Source organism: Temnothorax longispinosus, chromosome 10 (assembly GCF_030848805.1).
Source record: "Temnothorax longispinosus isolate EJ_2023e chromosome 10, Tlon_JGU_v1, whole genome shotgun sequence".
In the NCBI taxonomy this organism is placed as follows: domain Eukaryota; kingdom Metazoa; phylum Arthropoda; class Insecta; order Hymenoptera; family Formicidae; genus Temnothorax; species Temnothorax longispinosus.
Genome location: NC_092367.1, coordinates 17,180,443 through 17,199,832, shown reverse-complemented (window position 1 = coordinate 17,199,832; position 19,390 = coordinate 17,180,443). Strand labels below are relative to the sequence as shown.

At 41.2% G+C, this 19,390-nt stretch overlaps 1 protein-coding gene across 1 annotated transcript in view; it reads right to left on the bottom strand.

The window, feature by feature from the left end:
* The window catches only part of LOC139821211 (uncharacterized), a 63,130-nt gene extending 55,563 nt beyond the window's left edge, over nt 1-7,567 (bottom strand). Inside the window, exon 1 of the mRNA XM_071792117.1 lies at nt 5,938-7,567. Coding sequence (XP_071648218.1) covers nt 5,938-6,057 — 120 coding nt within the window. The 5' untranslated portion in view covers nt 6,058-7,567. The remainder of the gene's footprint in view (nt 1-5,937) is intronic.
* Nucleotides 7,568-19,390: the final 11,823 nt, after the last annotated feature.

Genomic DNA, 19,390 nt, shown 5'->3' with positions numbered 1-19,390 from the left:
AACGAGAGCGGGTCTTTTCAAGTTTACGAAACGTTAGTCAAATTGGCCGCGTGGAAAGGCGCACGTCAAGAGGCAAAAAGGCTTTTCCCCCCGCCCGTATACGCGACCGGGCGAAGCGCGCGAGATCGAGCGAAGTTTCAGATCCCCCGGGCCGCATTAGAAAGGGGATTTCCATAAATAAATGGAAGAGAGCGGAGAGCGCCGGGCGCTTTATGAAATTTTCGAGGCCGCGCGAACAAGTCTCGCTCCCGAGATATTCGCTCTCTCACAAAGCGGCGCGAGATTGCGCGAAAACGACGGATAAACATTTCGACGGGCCGTGATTGTCTCGCACCCTATGGTAACGGATACTTTCGGGAACGGAAGCGCGTGATTAATCGAAGATTATATAACCAAAGATAGGGGTTCGCGTTCTCGTTCGGGGTCGCGAACCGAGACACGGGGGAATTTCTGAAGGAACGACGACAGACGAACGGCCACGATTCTGCTCGTTCCGCGCGCTGTGACACATATCATACGATATATGTCGCGACGTTATATTATATTTGCACACTATTATCAGCTCGCACACGTACACTAATCCGCGTTCCATGCACCGGCACGTCCGTACGTCCGCCAGCCGGAAAGACGTACAAGCCGGCGACTCGGGGACTCATGACATTTTGAACTTCAGATTAATTTTGGAAAGAAAATTCTCCGCGAAGTCACGTCACGAAGTAACCGGGCGGGCGCTTTCGTGAGCTGTCGTGCGCAAAATCCTTATTTCGGGACGATTTTTCGCTTCCGAAAATGGAAATGGTTTGTTACTGGAAATTAATATTTAAATGGAATTTAAGGACGTTCTTTTTTTCCCAAGTTAAAACTCGTCCGGCGTGAGAGATTGCACCTTAATATCTCCTCGATTTCGCTGCTTATGATGCAAACACCTGATGCTACTTGCGCAATAAATTCTAAGCCACGCTAATTACTGATGCGAAAAGTTTAAAGAATAAATCCGGAAATAAATTTCGATGTCGTCGGTGAATACCCTTCTCTCAATGCGCCATACAAACGGCACAATGAAAAATGGCCGTGGTTTATTGTCTGCCGCGAAAACTTACACCGAAAGCCTTTTCAACGGAAAGCGCGGAAGAAAGTTCTTTCTTTTTTTTTTCTTTTTTTTTTTTACAAGATAACGCCTGCCGTGGCAGCGATTTTGCGTTCGCCGTTACGATGCGGTTGCAGATGAAAGCGCCGCAGATGCAGTTTGCCGTTCCGCTCGCTCTCAACGCGTGACAGACGAACCATTTACAGGAACAGCTTATTTCATGCTATTTTCTATAGAGCGGCTGCCCCGAAATACAGGCGCAAGTCCGCGATAATAACGAATCACGTTTCACGGAAAGAATCATTAGACGCTTCTTTTTCTGAAAATATATACTGACAAACGATCTTCTAAATCTAAAAACAGGTACTTACAATTAGAGTTAATTGTTCGCGATGGAAATTATACGTTTTCGTAAATCCGCGAATTGACGAGCATTTTATTTATATTATAAAATGAAAGAGGTATTTATATAGAATTTTAAAGTTTTGATTTATAATTGTATCAATCCTTTCTTATCGCCTGACCATTGATTTTTATCTTTATAGCAACTATTGGCTTCCTGCCTAGATTAAATAGATTAAAGAAACAAAAATGTGATTTATTTGGCTATAAAACACGACCCACTCGAAACTATTCCAATGTTTTTCCACGAACCTTCTCTCTTTCTTTCTTTTTCTCCCTTTCTCTCTCTCTCTACATCCTTCCGCTTTTCTCAAATATAGATATTATTTTTCTGCTCCTATAGATTTGGACTTCTTTTCTTGGCTCATTGCACGGCTGTAGGACGCAGTTCATGTAGGAGCCCTGGTTGAAGGACGAAGAGAGAAACCTTGAAAGCTCGCTGCACGATGGGGGCCTTGATAGTATATCATGATATAACGTAAGTCCAGTTCGTGTGGAGGATGTGGAAAAAGATGTAGGAAAGGATAACCTTTCGGACGTTAACTCGACGCTGCATTGAAACGAAGTTGATAAAATAGTTTATGAAATACGCAGGGAGGAAAATTCTGTTAAGGTTCCATCCATGAATGTGTATATTATACACATTCAAGATACATCTCCGCAATTGCCGCTCCTTGCTTCATTCTCTCTCTCTTTCATTTGTATCAGGGGAAGGTAACCAAAGTAATTGAACTCACAATCACGTTTGTTTGAAAATTGGTAGCACGCAACAACGAAATAAAATAAATTCGTGTCGATATAATTGCTACAGAAAAAAGGTTATAAAGTGTGAAAAAAATTGCTGCAATTTTATATGAACACTTTGGCCCATATTCTAAATGCACGCATTTATCGAAAAAAGTGCGTTCAGAATACGGGCCCTTATATCTTTTAAAACAAGAGCTAAATACATTATTCTTTGCATACGTTCTTTTTTAAGTTTGACTATGACTTTATTTATGCTTACGTAAATAATTTACGGAGTTTAGTGGAATTCGTTAAAAAATTAAGTCAAACTCATTTAATTTAAGCTTCGTATGTGGATAAAAATATCGTCCAATGTCAAAGCATTCCTAAGAAATTAAGTCCAATAATGTAGAGATAATCAACTTAATATCACTTTGGTATACAAATTTCCAAGAAAATTCAGTAATTAGCTTTGGCGTGGCACTGATGGGAAAATAAAGTTCTAACTCATTAAATTTAAATCATAAGAACATTTTATTAAAGTTTCTGACGTTGCAGAATCAACTATTTAAGATTCTAAAAATAATCCAAGCGATTTTTGCACGAAAAGGTTCAATAAACTTAAGTATATAAATAAAATATATGCACAATTAAGAATATTTTAACTAAAATCATAATCTATTTTCTTATATAGATAAACGTTTAACATGTGTTAGAATTATATGTGCTTTATTATTGATCGCCGCTGTTGTATCGAATACTCAGAAAGCGCAGCACCTAGCCACATTAGCGTACGGGTAACCTTGTTCCATTGAAGAAATAACGGCTCTTGAACACGACGATTTAATTCATAACGACCACTTAATGCACCCTGCGTGATGTTCTAAGTCAGCGCGACTTTAATAATTTCACGCATCGTGTGCCCAAAAAGAATCTGATGTATCGAGATCCATACATGTCGAATATTACGAGACATTGGTATTTCGATCAACGAATTGCATAGTTCCATCAAATAGAAATACTCGTAATAATTCGAATTCGAGTACTTCTCAACTTGATAATCTTGTATTCGAGCTAATCGGCTGGCATGACGTATATTTAACATTTTTTTTCTTAGTGGCGTTGTAGCGACGTGTTCTCGCTGCGTATCGCTGCATCAGAGAATTATGCGCGCGGTAAAAAGTGGTTCATTTATTACGTGTACGGCTAATCTCGTGGGATTGGAATTACAAGTCTTGGACGCGCTCGTTTATAAATTATGACCGGCACTTAATGCACTCCGTATGTAACTACATAAGCCGGAGCGGCTCGACAACTTCATAGAGGCAGCGTGCCGGGAACTCGTAATTGTTTTGAATTAACGATACTTTAAGCTGCGCCCAACTGCGAACCATTATGCGGTTCGTCCATAACGATTGTACCGTCCAATTGTAACACCAATTGTATACAGCTGTATACACCGCGCTAAAAAAAAAGGTGATTTAAAAAAAACTATTATTTTTACGTCCGTCGTGATTTCGTGGTATTAGGAACTCGTTAGTTCGCGCTCGTGAATTTCGGTCTGTTTAATCACGTAAGTCGCTTTTATTACTTTAAAAATAGTTCCGCAACGTTTTGAGCTAAAAGTGGCATTTCGTGTACTACAAAAATGCAAATTTGCATACGTCCATTAACCGGTGAAATAAATTTCGGTAGTTTTTTTCGTTAAGGAAGAAATGGTTGACCTGCTTTTTGAGGCCATGACACACAGCGCCTGTTAAATCTGGTTTAATCAATGGACGTGCCATGTTGCACGTACATGCATATATACAGTGCGCGAACATATACATCACGCATACGAACGATACGGTAACAAGATTAGCGTTTTCCGATTTTCTTTTTAGAATGTCTTTAAAATGCATATTTAACTAACAAAGACTCGACTGATCAGATTAAAAAATCTGTTAGTTATATAAGAACCACATTTAAACTTTTAAATGTGAAACACGTTTATTATGCTTTGAAAACTTAATTCACCTGTGTTCTTAATTTTCGTCCGCTTGTACGATAAATATCGATGCTTTGACGTTAAAACGAACATCGTTCTTCCCGCCTCTTTTAGTTTAGATGTAAAATCTGTAGCCAAAGCAAATTGGGTTGGGCTCTGTACATACGCTTGAATGTAACACAAAGGTTCCCGTTTGAAGCTAAATATCACTGAGTTTAACGAGTCTTTTTTTCGACGACTCTTTTGTTTTTTTCCTTCGTTTATATATTACGGTTACTATTTTTTCACTGATAGAACAAATGTTACTTTAAAAACGATACTCTCATTATTAATATTACACAATCAAATTACAAGGGAAACACCGTAATCGCGCGGTCAGGACTGGATCTTGATTGTCTATAATAATATTTTTGAATTTTAAGTGCAATTCCTCGCCTTGGCAAACCACGCGCCGTTACTTTCGGACATAACGCAGTCCTAACCAAAGCTAGAATGGCACGTTCACATAATTAAAATATTATTATAGGCAATCAGGATCCAGTCCTGTCCGATTTTACAACGTTTCCCTTGTAATCTGATTGTGTATCATGTACGGTATTTTCACTTGTTTATTATTAACACTACATTTATCAGGCCCGATATATTTGGATCGGCGTATCCGATTTATTGCAAACTGTGGTTTCAAGTTTTCTGTATTTTCTGATGATTGATTAAAAGGGGCTTATTTTCGCATTTTCGATTACACAGTTTAAATTCTCACGAGCGGCCAATATAATGTTTATGAATAATTTAGGCACATTTATGACGCGTTTAATCATGTATGAAACGCACGTGTCAGACTAGGGCAAATTGGCACGGCGATATAATATTAATAGAGTTTATCCTTATTTAATGAGAGGTGAAAATTAAACAAAATAATTAATTAATGTGAAATCAATGTGTCGCGCAGCAGTATACGTGAAATCACGTTGACAAATTTCAATTACACGCGTGTCTAATATCGCGAAAGTAATGGCGCGTTCGTACAACGACATTTTTCTTGTCCGATATTTGCGGCGAAAGTTATATTAAGGCAAATGCATGCCTGGCCGCCACGAGTGATGCTTATGACGCACCGGTGAATTATCGGCGGGCATCGGGTAATGCTCGTGACAGCGAACATATTAAAAGTCTGATATATTATCCCGTTGCCGAGACATTTTATTCGAACGCCATATTATGTATCTGTAACAACCGGACTAATGTTATTACATGTCGCAAAGAAAACACGGATCTTCCGTAATTATCATCCTTTTTCGTTCCCTCTAAATTGTCGGAGAAAAAAAAACGGGCGCGTTCTCCAAACGCTGCGTATCTCTGACAAGTGTCGAGGATAAGTTAAATTTACAACAGACCCGCCGTAGAAGAGAAAAAAGCCTGTAATTATATAACTGTACTGCAGGAGAATATTAAAAATTACAAAGAATCAGAAGGTATTCGCACACACCGTCCTCCCCGGGATAATTTTACGTGAAGAAGAAGCATTTTGCCGCGCGGCGTGCTCTATTTCCAATGTACAAATTGAAACAACGTACTCTGATGGAGCCATTTCACGCGGTGTAATGTATTTCTTCCTGTAAAATTATCCCAAGCGGGAGACGGGGCGCGCAAATACTTATTTTCACCCCGCACCCTATTATTTCTACCGTGTTTGCGATGAAACGATAGCGAGCAGTGAGAATGGCAACGCACGTACCTTGTCGAGGTCCATTTCATCTTGAGCATTGAGTTCTGGACAATTGAAGATCTTCGTATCGATGGCATTATCGCCCCTAGTCAGACCGGCGAATACCAACACCAACACGCACCACTTCATCGTGTTCACGTTAGATCCCGAACTAATTAACCGCGAGCCTTACAAAGTCCACTTACGACGGGCAATTAATACAACGGCTTCCGCACCGCACGGACGTCAGAGCTCTCACTTTTTCCTACCGGTTCGGACGTCTCTACTTACGCGCGCGTATGTACGTTGCCCTTCCACGCGAGTGCTTTAGTTACATCTGTTCAATTCTATCACCGTTATCATCGATCCCGTAATGCGTTTCAAAAGAGATTTCTACGGGTGCTCCTCACTTTCGTATTCTTTCATCGCCCCCGTCGAATGATATTTCAAAGTGATTCGAGTATTATTCTCTTCTCTTCTCGTGAGTCACGTTATGCTTCAGTTCTTATGCTCCTTTCTTTTTATTGAAAATGTAAAACGCTTCTTCGCGGCATAGCGATATCACAGTCGTGATCGCCGAGTTGACCAGGTCACGCGATTCCGCTCTGTCCAATTCTCTCTCTCTCTCTCTCTCTCTCTCGCTCGCTCACTTGCCTGCGCCTTATCACTATTACACTAGCTGCCCGTCTCGTTCTCGATGCCGAAGCGATTTAACTTAATGTCCAGCGCGCCTATAGGCCGCCCCGCTTTTGACCCGCGATAATCAACGCTCCTTCAGCGCATCGTGCTCGATCTCTCGCGATCTCTCACCGCTTCCAAGCACTTCAGTTTCCTTCAGACTCGCCCGCGGCTTACAGGGAAAATCGGAGTATCAGAGGAGTACGTGGCGAACCAACACCGAAAACTTTACGAGCGTCGCTTCTTCCAGATGTCCATCCTAAGTCGACGACTGTTTCTCGACTGTATGCGTGAAAATCTTCGGCTCTTTATTCGAGAAAACCCCTAAAGTGTGTTGTGTCACTTCACCGGAGATTCCTCCTTCACCTGTCGAACGATTATATCGAGCGACGCGACAAGGGTCGCCGTTGACATGTAGCGATAGCTCCGAAACCCTACGAACGATTGCGCGGAGCTTCTCCCGTGGATGAGATCTGGAAAGAGGATAGTTTTTCCGGAGGGTGTCCCCTCGCCGGACCCTCGTAGTAAAATCCCCAATAATCAAACCGGACGTTTCCGCCGACGGTTCTTCGGAGATAATTCCCGGAGATACGGGATAGAAATACCGTGGCGATGTAATCGAGAGAAACTCGAAGGCGAGCTCCGGCAATTCCGCGCGGAATGAAGTTCAGTTTCTCTCCCCTCCGATCCGTCGGTTGGATTGCTGCACCGTCGTTTTCAATTTCCGTTTCGACCCCCCTTCGTGACTGCGAAAGCGAGCGGGCTTTCTCGGACAGTCGCAGTATCACATCAACCGTATCCACCGGGCGAGCGATAGACGGATAAATGGAGAGAGGAGACGTATGGGTTACCGTACCGCCTCTTTCCCGCCTCGCGTATATGCGTACGATCGCGTAACGCGATTCGCAACACGTCGCCGGCGCCGCGATGGTAGCCGCGCGATCTCCAGCAGGGAGGGATGTGTACGCGACGAAGTCGGAGGGCACTCTGACGTTCCAGCTGCTCTGTGCTGCGCTGGTCCTCGTTCGGCACAGCACGGCACGCCACGTCCGTCCTTCCTCCGTCGCGACGCCAGAACGAACGGAGCGAGAGAGAGAGAGAGAGAGAGAGAGAGAGAGAGAGAGAGAGAGAGAATGAGAGAGTGAGTGGGGAAAGCGGGGAATAACGACGGTGGGCGGAAGAACGACGGAGGATTGTGAGGGAATCTGTGAAAACGGAGACAATATGAGATGGTCGACGGGACTGTTACTCCCCGCCGTTCGCTGTGGGATTGTGGTCGTCTCGTGGAACCCCGTTATCGCGCGATAAAGATGTTGCAAATTACGAGATACAAACGGGAAGGGATAAATGCTGATTGAGGGAAATAGAAATCGACCTGCGGACCTTTTGGAACTTTACCGATACGCGCAATTCGCGAGAGAATTTGAGTTTTATTAAAAAAAAAAAAACAATTTATTGTCGCTCTCTTCTGGTTTTAAAAATATAATTTTGTAAAGATACAGTTATTTTACCTTATAGATGACAATTATATTTAAAAAATAGAGATTATCTCTTATAAGATATTTTGCTTTAGAGATGAAAGATGCGAGCCTTTCTAAACCGAAGAGAATATTATTTCTGCGTTTCCTCCGCGCTGCTAAAAAGAAGTAATTTTAACTCAAACGATTTTATGACACACATGATCCATAAACATTAGGATAAGTGAAACATTTTTCTTTCCATATGAAGTCTTTTCCTCTTCCTTCCTTTTCCTTCTATATGAAATCTTTTCCTTTTCGCGGATTTATTTCTAAAGAAATGACAGATAATTCAGGAACAATTCTCTCGTAGACTGTTTAAGTAATAAATTATGAGATATTAACACTAAAATTTTTAGCGAATATTTCTTTACTTAATTCCAATTTCTTTACATAATTCCAATTTTTTGCATATTTACAATTCTTTCTTTGAGAAATGCACGAGAATGTAAGAAGGGAAAAAGATCACGTACGAAAAGGAAATTTCGCGAATATTTCGAGCTTCGATTTCGATAGAAACTTCTCCTTTTAAGCTTGCTACAATACCATCAGGATCGTATCGATCGTACCCCAAATCGTGCTCGTAGGACCACAATGGCCGAATCGGGAATTTCTGAGCAAGATAGGACTTTTGACTGACCAACATCTTAATATTTTACCCCTTGTTACACGTTATCGTTCGAAAAAATGCAAGCGTACGAAAACTGACATTAATTTAAAAAGAAATATTTAACATTCAATCATGGAGCATTTGCATCTCCGAGATGTGTAATAATCGTTCCAGTTTCATCGAAAACTATGTCGGTCTCATAAGAGCGATTCTTTTTATTCACCCTCTCTATATTTGTCTTCATTTATTTAGTTGCATAATTTATCTTTAAAGTACGTGGTTGTAATTTTGAATTTTTAAAGCTCAAAAAGCTTTTTACTCCCGAAAAATATGCTCTTGCATTTACATCCTTCTACTTAGGCGCATAAATATTCTTCTTTGCAATTGTAAACTTTCTGACTTCTCTTCTCTTTTACATAAAAGCGGTGCATAGTCTCTTGCACCTAATCGATGTCTAATTGCGCGGTCTAAGAGCGATAAGTATTTCAACAATTGTAATCGTTAAACTGGCAATTTTACGGTTCGCGGCGCACAAGATGCAGCGAGGTCAAAAACGCGGGAAAACACTGCGGGTCTGCTACGAGATGCGCGAGCAATAACAGAAGTAAGAGAGGAAGAGAGCCGTGTACCGGAAACGAGGCGATGAGAAGGACAGAAGCTCGTGAAGCGCGCAGATCAAGATAAGACGCGGGAGAAGTGAGGCAGGGAGCGCGGGGAACGGACGAACGGTGTCCATCGTGGTGACCGCATCGCTACAATGAGAGTTTAATTCGTTCATTGAGACCGGCGTATGGCGCAGCCCGCTGCGTGCTGCCATCGCTGATAGAGCAGCGAGACGAGATCGAGAGCGCCTGCGGGCCAAGATGTCCGGAACGAGGCGGAAGCCCCCATGGACCATCGTTCACCACAAGCGGTGGTGTAAAGCGTTTGAGCACATGTCTTCCCAAGTTTACTCGTTCACCACACACCTGGGTACTGAAAGTAAAATACCGTTCACGTTGCTTACGGGGCAACACGCGTTTATACGGAGTTCATTTATGTTTAATGTATCCATGGACACGGACTCCCTTAGGAAGCGTCGAAGATCACATCGCGCTGCTGCGCGCCGAGAGGTCTAATCGCATTTTCTAGCGCGAAATAATTACATGTTTTGTAATAATGCCATGGTTTATTTCTCATTTCGTAAATATATTAATTACATGTGTGATAGAATTCAAACACGTCGCGCGAAGCAAAATACTTGTTCAATAAACACGTATAGAGCTACATGGGAAATGCGCGAGGGAGGAACTTCCTGTAATATCCAGCTTTTTGCTAATTAATTTGTAGTCACCTTTATTTTTCCCTTGTCTTGTTTTTCTGATCCGTATTGAAATATTGCAGAAACATCAAAGAATACCTTTTTCGTTTCTTTATTTTTTTCAAGATATTTGATATCACAACATATCAATTGACTCTTTATGAGCACGGAAAAATATAGGATTAATATTTAAGAAGTCTGATCGAAAATAGCCATCTTTTGTTCTAATAACTGACAATAATAAATATGTTAGATTTAGGATGAAAATAAGAATAATAGAAATCGAAAATAATCGGAGTTGATCGTTCTCGCGAATTTATTTATATTTACACGAGACTTATTAGCGACACTTTAACGACTTTATTGCACCAGGGGGTCTACTCTGTGGACTCGTTATGCAGTATCGTTATCGTTATGTTGTCGTTGCGTAACTTTTTTACCACATAGTATACTTGCGCAACGACAGCATAACGATAACGATACTGCATAATGAGTTACACACAGAATAGGCCCCCAGATCGACCTTCACTTTTTAAAATACATTTTTAAGATTGGATACACATATCCGTACATACCTATACACTTAAGCGTGTTATTTCTAATTTTAAGAGAACTCGCAAATGTCGCATTACTACAAATAATTTTTTGCGAACATAAAAAATGTAACATTAAGCTATAAAAATTTTAAAGTTACAAATATTGAGCTATTTCAGTCATTAATTAAATAGAAGAAATTGCTATTTTGCTTCAGCGACTTAATTGAATCCAACATTTTAGCTGAATTACTAATAAAACATATTTTATCTAAATAACAATCATATTTTTAATGGCTAAATGGTACTGACTAGTGCAAAAGTATAAATAAAATTCTTTACATTTGTTATTAAACAGTTTAACATGTCCCACAAAAATTTGTAATTTATAATACTTGAAATTTACAGCAGAATTTACAGCAATACAAAACATTCAAAATATTGGAAAAATTTCAGAACATGAAATATTTTTATGCTGTAGAATTAATCTAGACATCTAGACTGTTGTGATATATTGATTTAAAAAATGGTGTTCGTTACTTTAAAAAAATATATCGTTTTCTAGCGCTTGTTACGAGATAATTGATGTACTCGCGATACAGTAACTTTGTTAAGTTAAAGTTAAAGTTACTTCTCAAGTAAAAAGAAAACACAGTTGAAGTGTAATATCATCCTAATTTCTACCATTCGGCTTATGGCATTATTAATTCTCCTCGCTTCAGAGACGTCACGAATTCTCAGTGGAGAACTATACTCCAAAGTTGTTAGCCCGTACTTACCGGAATGACGTGCTGTCAGTCTTGCTCTCCAAGGAGATCGATTGTTAACTCGGCGTTCGCAGCCCATTCCTTTTTGCTGGTCGACCACGTTTCATAAGTTTCACGAATATAAGTATGACTAATCGACGCGAGCGAAGATGCATGGCTCGTGAAAATAATTATTTGCGTGTCGTGCAGCACGACAATGACCGGAAGTTTCGCAGTTCAATTTTTGTACTTATATCTCGCGCACACCTATCCCTTTTTTGCGGCTGCAACTTTATTTAATCTTCTTTCTGGCTTTACAACGATTACAAACACATATAATTAAAATTAAACGGCGCATTTGAACATAATATATCGTCCGGCTGTATCTCTCTCCCTCTCTCTCTCTCTCTCCCTCTCTCTCTCTCTCTCTCTCTCTCTCTCTCAAGTACACATTTTTTGAAAGTTTAACTAAAATATGAATAAGGAATTAAGTTAAACGCGCTGCGTGTGTTTGAGCGGCACAATTTTGTTGCACCGGACTATTTGTCACGTGTTAAATATTTATGTGTCATACGCGCGGTGCAGTCAAACACGGCGTATTTACTAATGATATTCGATGAATACAAAGCATCGGTACCGATCAATACCGAATTACGTTCCATCATCGAATGCTCCGTCATACACGCTTTAGCGTGAATATTTATACGCAATTTCATATTTTACACTTGCCCATTTCGTAACAGACGAGTCTAGAATTACAAGCTTCATCGAATGCTAATTAGAAGGGGCACATCTCATGCATATTTTTCCTCGACTTCTCCGCGTTTCTGAAACGGTAAATCAGTACGGTAAGGATAAACTTTTTCGTTGCGCTTTCCCCCTCATCGTCGTGGAACTATTCAACGCGGAATTTATAATGATTAGGTATATACAGCATCGCAAACATGCGATGTAAACGCGGGGTAACTCGATCGCTTATCGAAATTACGGCAAGAGTATGAAAAGCATGAAAATATGATAAGCTCGTTACGCGCTCTTCGAAATTTCGCTCGCTAATCCCTCGTCGAAATGCACTTCTTGCTTGCATTTCGCACAAGTGGATTAATTAAAGTAGGAGGAGATTATCAACTGTGCCGAGTACCATTAAGACAATTTTAATAAAAAACGGGAATGTTATGCGCGAGCATTAACCGGGGGGGGGAGGTGAGACTCGTAACGAGAACGTCACTAATTTTTTTCCCCGGAAGAGAGGATCTTCTGTTTAATACGGCACTTTAGTGCAATTTGATTAGCCGAAGGCAATTAAATTTACAGTTTTAACTAGCAGTGAACGCGACGCGTCTGCCAAAAGTAGCAAATTCAAATCTCTCTCCCGGTACATTTATTTGCGCATAGCGCAAATCGCTTATCCCGCCTGTCAGAATGTTATCAAATGCGCCCGGATATCGTGTACGTATACGGGGGTACCAATTAACTGCACGAAATACACGGCGCCGCGCCGGCATACGCGATATTTCCTTTAACGTTAATGAACGTTCGCGGTACGGCCGCACGAATTATTAATTGTTGCGTTTAGTTTAAAAATTATGCTTGGCGGTTAAATATTTGCCGTTACTACTGGAAAATGTAACTCGCGGAATCAAAACGCGCCTCGCACATTCACGATTTACCCGCTAATGAAAGCTAAAGTTTTGTCAGACAATACTCGCGGGACCATTCACTTCATTTCCGTTATTACGCAAGCTCGCTGCGATAAATCTGCTTGTTTTCATTATTATACTGAACAAAATACTCGCGCTGGGGATCCACAAAGCGCGCTCATTGTAACGTTATCCCTTCTTTGATTTAGCGATAATTTTATCAACACGAAAAAATGTAGTCTGTATATTAATTAGCGTAAAGCATTGTATGTATTTAAGGAAATTTATCTCGAGATAGAGCAATTATACAACAGTTTTTTCTGAGAGTCTGCTGGAAAAAGTCGCGGAATAGTAATGATAACATAACAGTGTTTCAAAGAGCATTTTGAAACTGGTTTCCACCGCGTTGTATGCGTAACGTTATGGACATTCGTCTCCGTTACTTTCCACGATATTTTCACCGTAATAAAATTACGCGCCGCGCGTTGCTTCTCATTTTTCCGCTCGTGAATTAATACATATCGCGGTAGGTAAATATGTATCAAAACACTCTTTTCCCGGAGGAAAATTGTGACATATATAGGTACTCGGAGGTGGGAACTCGCGTTAAAGTAGATTTAAAAATCCAGCATCCACAATCGGTCGGTCAATTGCTTGACACTTTAATGAACCGCAAAGAGAGGGAAAGACGAAAAGAAAATCGCGATGCGGTTAAGTCGACTTGTTTCGTTCGAAACTCGGCGGAGACTCCGAGTCTTTATCTTTTTACGTAATACCAACGAGCGAGAGAACGTGCAAAAGAAAGGAACAATGATTATTTCTCCGTAAGTCCGCGACGACGGCGTGAAATAAAAGCGAGACAGCGCAGTAACTTGCTCGCTGAAACGTGCCGCATCGGCGTTGCAGCAAGTAGTACGAGTCGGCGACGGGCCCGGCCATTACCGCCAACGAAGGACGAGAAGGATAACGGCGGATCGTTCTCTCGCTTAAATTAAACTCGACGATATCTTCGACTTCGCCATCCCGTCCCGTCCCCCTTTTTAATTTCGACAATACCCCGAGCTAGAGGAGGATCCCAGGTTCGCGTTAACGAACGAGTAGCCGAATCGACATATCCTCCGAGTGAATGTGAAACGGTCTGAGCGTTTAAGATATGCGAAGTGAGAGAACGTTTATATATCGTGAGATCAAGATAGGATTATTTCAGAACCCGAACAGACTGCTCACGATAGATTTCCATATTTACGACTTTCCGTGGAAGAAAAAAAGTCGAAAAAGCGCTTGCGGTTCTGTATTTCGCGAGTAAAATTTATAATTGTTTTATTTTAAAAAGAGATCATTCATTTACGTATATTACGTATATGTTATATACTGCGTAAGAGAGGTAGTTTGAATCGACGGCTTCTTTTGGTCTCTCCGTTTAGAAGCTAGCTAGATAAAATATGGAGGAGAAGGTAAAATTTCAGTTACGCCGTATTATTAATGAAAAATTAACTTTAATGCTCATTGGAATTGATAAGAGTTTTAATTATCTATTTAATGCATCAACGTTAGTTTTAAACAGCTCCGTGGTTAATAATTAAATTAATTGGCAAGATTGCGTCATGATTTCTTTAATTTCGTTTAAATAATTATCAATTCACAACACGCGTATATAGTGCATTAAATATTACAAACTATAAATTATAAAGGGAATAACTAAACATTCTTCTTGTTGATTTGCATTGAAAGAAAAGATAATGTATCTCTTAATAATAATATTATTTCCTAATAAAAATATTATTTTTTAATGACTTATAATATTTTAGCCAACTCGCTTGAGTGATTGATAATAAGAAAGTTTTAATACACTTAAGTTTCCATATACATAATAGAGAACCTTATGCTTCAATTAACTTGAAATTTAACAGAATTTAATCAAAATTTACTGATTAAAATATGTTATAATGGAAATTAGAAAGCTCTGATAAATGTTAATTTCTTTCGACTTGTGTTTGTTTAGGAAAAAAAACTGACTTAATAACGCAAAAAATGCGTCATTAAAAAATAACGATGTTTAAGTGGAACGATTGAATGGAGCGTCGTTATATTTCGTACTTTATTACTTCTTACAGCAGAAGTTCTGATTATTCTAATTACGAAATAAATTACGTTGACGTATGTTTTGAAATAGCACTCTGCGGAATTTGAATCGGAAATTCCGTGATTCTCGTGAAAATATCGATCAATTCGGCGCGCGGCGGCGGCGGCGTTCGACCAACTCCATGAATAAATTTACATCCATCGAACCGAGAAGTCTCTACTTTTCTAATTGCAATCTCGCTTATTTGCTCGACACGTCGGCGCTTCCGCCGTATCGGGACACGAAGCGGGGAGCGTGTATGCACGCTCGCTAATATTTTAATAGTCATGACGGTATAGCGCCAGGCGGGCTAGCTGCCATTGTCGATGACGAGAAGGGATTTTATCGACGTGTTGACTTTACCGCCATTTCGCCGGGCTGCCGACTACCGGGTCAATCGCACCGTGAAAATCGGATATGACGTTTGCTCTGCTCGCTATCGCGAGTGTTCCCGGCAGCCAATCAGGGTCATATTACGCGAAAGTTCGTACGCGAAATCACGGTATATCCAACGGAGCGTAGACCGCATTCGTGATCCTTCTCGCGAATATATATAGTGGAGTAGAAGCGATAAGTAAACTCCCTTCTTCATTGTTCCACTTTTACAGCATCGTTTTTAATCATGCATTTTTTCATCCGCTCGGACTTAATCTTTTTTTAATGAAAAATAAATCTAGAAAGATTAACATTTATCGGGACTTTCCGATTTTCATTATTAATAAATGAGCTTTTATTATTAACATAAATGAGTTTTGAATTAAAATTCACTTGATATTTATTTGAAATTTAATGAAGAGTTATATTACGTGGGAAAAACTTAATTTACCGAAACTCTTTTACTTTTAATTATGCGAACTGTTAGCTGACTAAAGCGTCAATCATAAAAATAACGTTATTATTTAAAATATATATTATTTTCTCTTGTAATGCAAATTAGATTAAAGGAAAACGTTCAATTGTTTGCTTTATAATATAATTTTTTCCTAAACCTTTTGCTGTAGTAAATTTAAAACAATCTTGATCTATATCTATTCATCCACGATTCTCTCTTTCTCAAATAAGTCTTTTCTAAATATCTAATCTCAAGAAATTTATTATTATAGAAATGTATGTAATAATATCATTCGCAGTCAATTTTCAATAGATTTTCGACACACTTCGATCCGCCATTTATCGCAATACTCTATCGCTATTGTTCTAAGTGATCTTTAGCATTCTGCACTAGATCTTGTAACAGTTTTTCGAAACGCCGCGTGTCTTTGACGACCTCGCCTTGGCCGTAGCCCGCAGACCGTAAAGTGTTAAAGCCAGCGGAAAACTACCGAGTTAGATCCGACAAATGCTAATATTTCTCCGGCGCGAAATCCGCCGTTTAATCCCGGAAATCCTCCGCGACGAGAATGCGCGCGGAGGTATCTTACCGATTTTCCGGTGGCGCGGCTCCTTTAAATTTTTCCGCACACAATGGTCTCTTACGGGAGTCAATAAATTTGCTTTTCCATTTAACTTAGCGGCGCGCTAGACACAAGCGCCGAGCTTTACACCGGGTCGCTGTAAGGAAGGAAAGAAGGAAGTATACCCTACGACGATTGCGAGCGAGTGTCAATAGCCAACGCGCAAATACCCGGACAAACAGCCGGCGCGGAACGAGAAAACATTTTCGGCAACGGCTCACGGTCCAGGAAGCTGTCTCTCTGTCTCTCTCCTTCTCTCTCCTTTTCTTTCTCTCTCTTACTCTCTGTGCCGCTCTCCGGGTGCCGTCCTCCACGGTAAACACGATCCTCGTCCGTCAAGTATACCCGAGAGATAAGCCGGAAAATACGGCGGCGGCGCACCCTTAACGCACCCGCACTCGAGATACCGCGACTCGGCACGAAAAACTGATGTATTATGTATTTATTTATTTCTCCCCCGTCGTGCGGGGAGCCCGAGATCCGGCGTACGGTAATGAATTATGCATCTTGATAAGGTGCCTCACCGTGCTACGCATATATGCGCGAAAAGCTTCGTGATTAGACAATGGAAACGCGCTCGAGCCGTGAGGCGTGAACTCGAGGGATCGAGAAGCGGGTAAAACCGTCGCCCCGGTTATTGCGCGGACGTAGAAACGAAAAATCTCATTCGCGAGTATAAATCACGTCTCGCGATAAGATTTACTGTACTTCGAATTCCGATAGTAATATGAATAAATATATCTGTGTTTCTGCCGAGTTGTCGATCACGCTGTCGTTCCATTTTAGTTTCGATTCGCGTCGTCAAGCTGGACAAAAAAAAATCCTTCCAAAAATTAATCTTCGGATAGAAGAGAGTGCGGTATTATGGAATTCGCTGGTGAAAACTGAAACAACGCGTTTCTCCTATGCGGCGCGGCAAAACGAACGAAAAGAGAGAAATTTGAAAAATTCGATCGTCCCTTTGAAGAGACTCTCGGCGCACGCTGCACCAGCGCGAATAACTTTGTCGCGCGACCGATTTGATGCAACCGGGGGAAAAAAAAAGGAGAAGAAGTCAACGCGCGGGCGGACGCGACGGGTTAGAAGTGCGGCGGAAACTTGGAAGTGGGTCGCCCGAAAGTCGCGCGAAACCCCCTCCGAAGTAGATCGGCAGGGGCGATGCGCGATAATTAATATCAGTTTAGCGGCAACTTTGGAGGATGCAATAAGTTAATAAGCGAAGCCACCCGCGAAGTTTCGTACCCGCGATCGAGCATCCGACTCGAGGCCCCGACGGAGTCTGAGCGCGCGCTGTCTTTAGCCACTTACACACCCCCTTACCCGCGCACATACACGCGAATATTGCGGATAGCATCACGACCGCGGTCGTTGGGAGCCGTGCTCCCAGTGTGGTGCTTCACGGGTCGGGGAAAGATCTCGGGTTTCGTTCCAAACTGAGCGAAAATTGAGAGTAATCATGGAGATTGCTGCCTTTGTCAAGGTTCTCTCTTTCTCTCTCTCTCTCTCGGGAATTTCGGAAATCGCGCTCGTCTCTCGTCGTTTCCCGGGATTTCGGAATGCTCCCGTCTCGTGGACACCGTGTTTTCCGTTGTTACCAAGTTGGTTACGGCGTTAGACGAGCCGTGGAGGCCGCTAGAGCGGGGGGAGCGCGCTCACGCAGCAGGAATCTCCACTCTCGGATCGGAGCTACCCCGCAGGCATGCTTATCAGCCTCACGGGTTCTGCCAAACTATTGCTCGCATCCTTCGCAACCGATATCCCTCTCCTTGCCTCCCTTCTCTTTATCTGTCCGTCTGTCTGCTGACTTATCTATCTCGCTACTTCTCCCGATTAGCGCCGTGGTATTGATCAGAATGCTTCCCGGAAGTTTTGCTCGTCCTATCAAACTCGACGCTTCTCAACCCCAAGGGGGTTGTATTCGCAACGTAACGCATTTGCGAAATGATTACTTATTTTACCCCAAAAAATCATATTATTTTACTTATTTATATATTGTTTTCATTTAATATATATAATTAACAATTTTACCACTTGCTAAAATCGTTACATTTTCGAGATGCCGCTGTGCACTTACCAAAAATTTCGGGATTACGAATTTTCGGAGCATCGCGTGCTCGCAAGTTTTACCGTTGCAGAAGCTAAAACAACTAAATTCCTGTTTATTTGGAATGCGTGAAAATAACGGGCGATAACGAGCGCGAGCTGCTAGAAAAGCAGCTAAGCGGGGCTTGGCATAGATGGATATGCAAAGGTGCGAACTGCAAGGCGAGAACAATCACAAAGCTTGTCGGACGTACCGTCGGGCCCGACGTGTCGCTAATAGGTAAACACACGTGCATAAACATACCCTTAGTCGCGGAAGATGTATGTGCGCTTAGGAGCTTGCCTATACGTTTGAACCGGTCCAGATACCGAAAACCGAAATTACATCGAGGGAACTCCAAACTTCCGCAGAAATCTCGGATTAAAGCCAATAATCGGGTATTTACGTACGATATATGCAGAGAGATCGAGGAATAAATTCAATTTCGAAATCTACAAAAGACATTTTGATATTTTAATTCCAATTATAAAGTTACAACAAGCGCAACAAGCCGTTCGCTATATACATGGTAACTTGCGACTGCTATTGTTCATTTTGTTCCGTTGCGACATCCTGCAAGTTTTTTTTAGTTTAATTTCTTTGCAGAAAAAACAAAACGTCTATATAGGCAAATCGGTATCTGTCCAGCCACAAGGAACGTTTCCGAAAACACGACACTGTATAAATATTGATTTTATATAGTTTATTCCCCTCGTAAAAGTGATAAGCACCGAGTTTGCATTCAATGAATTATCTTTTTGAGTTCAATCATTATTTTCAATTCCAAATTCAATACCCTC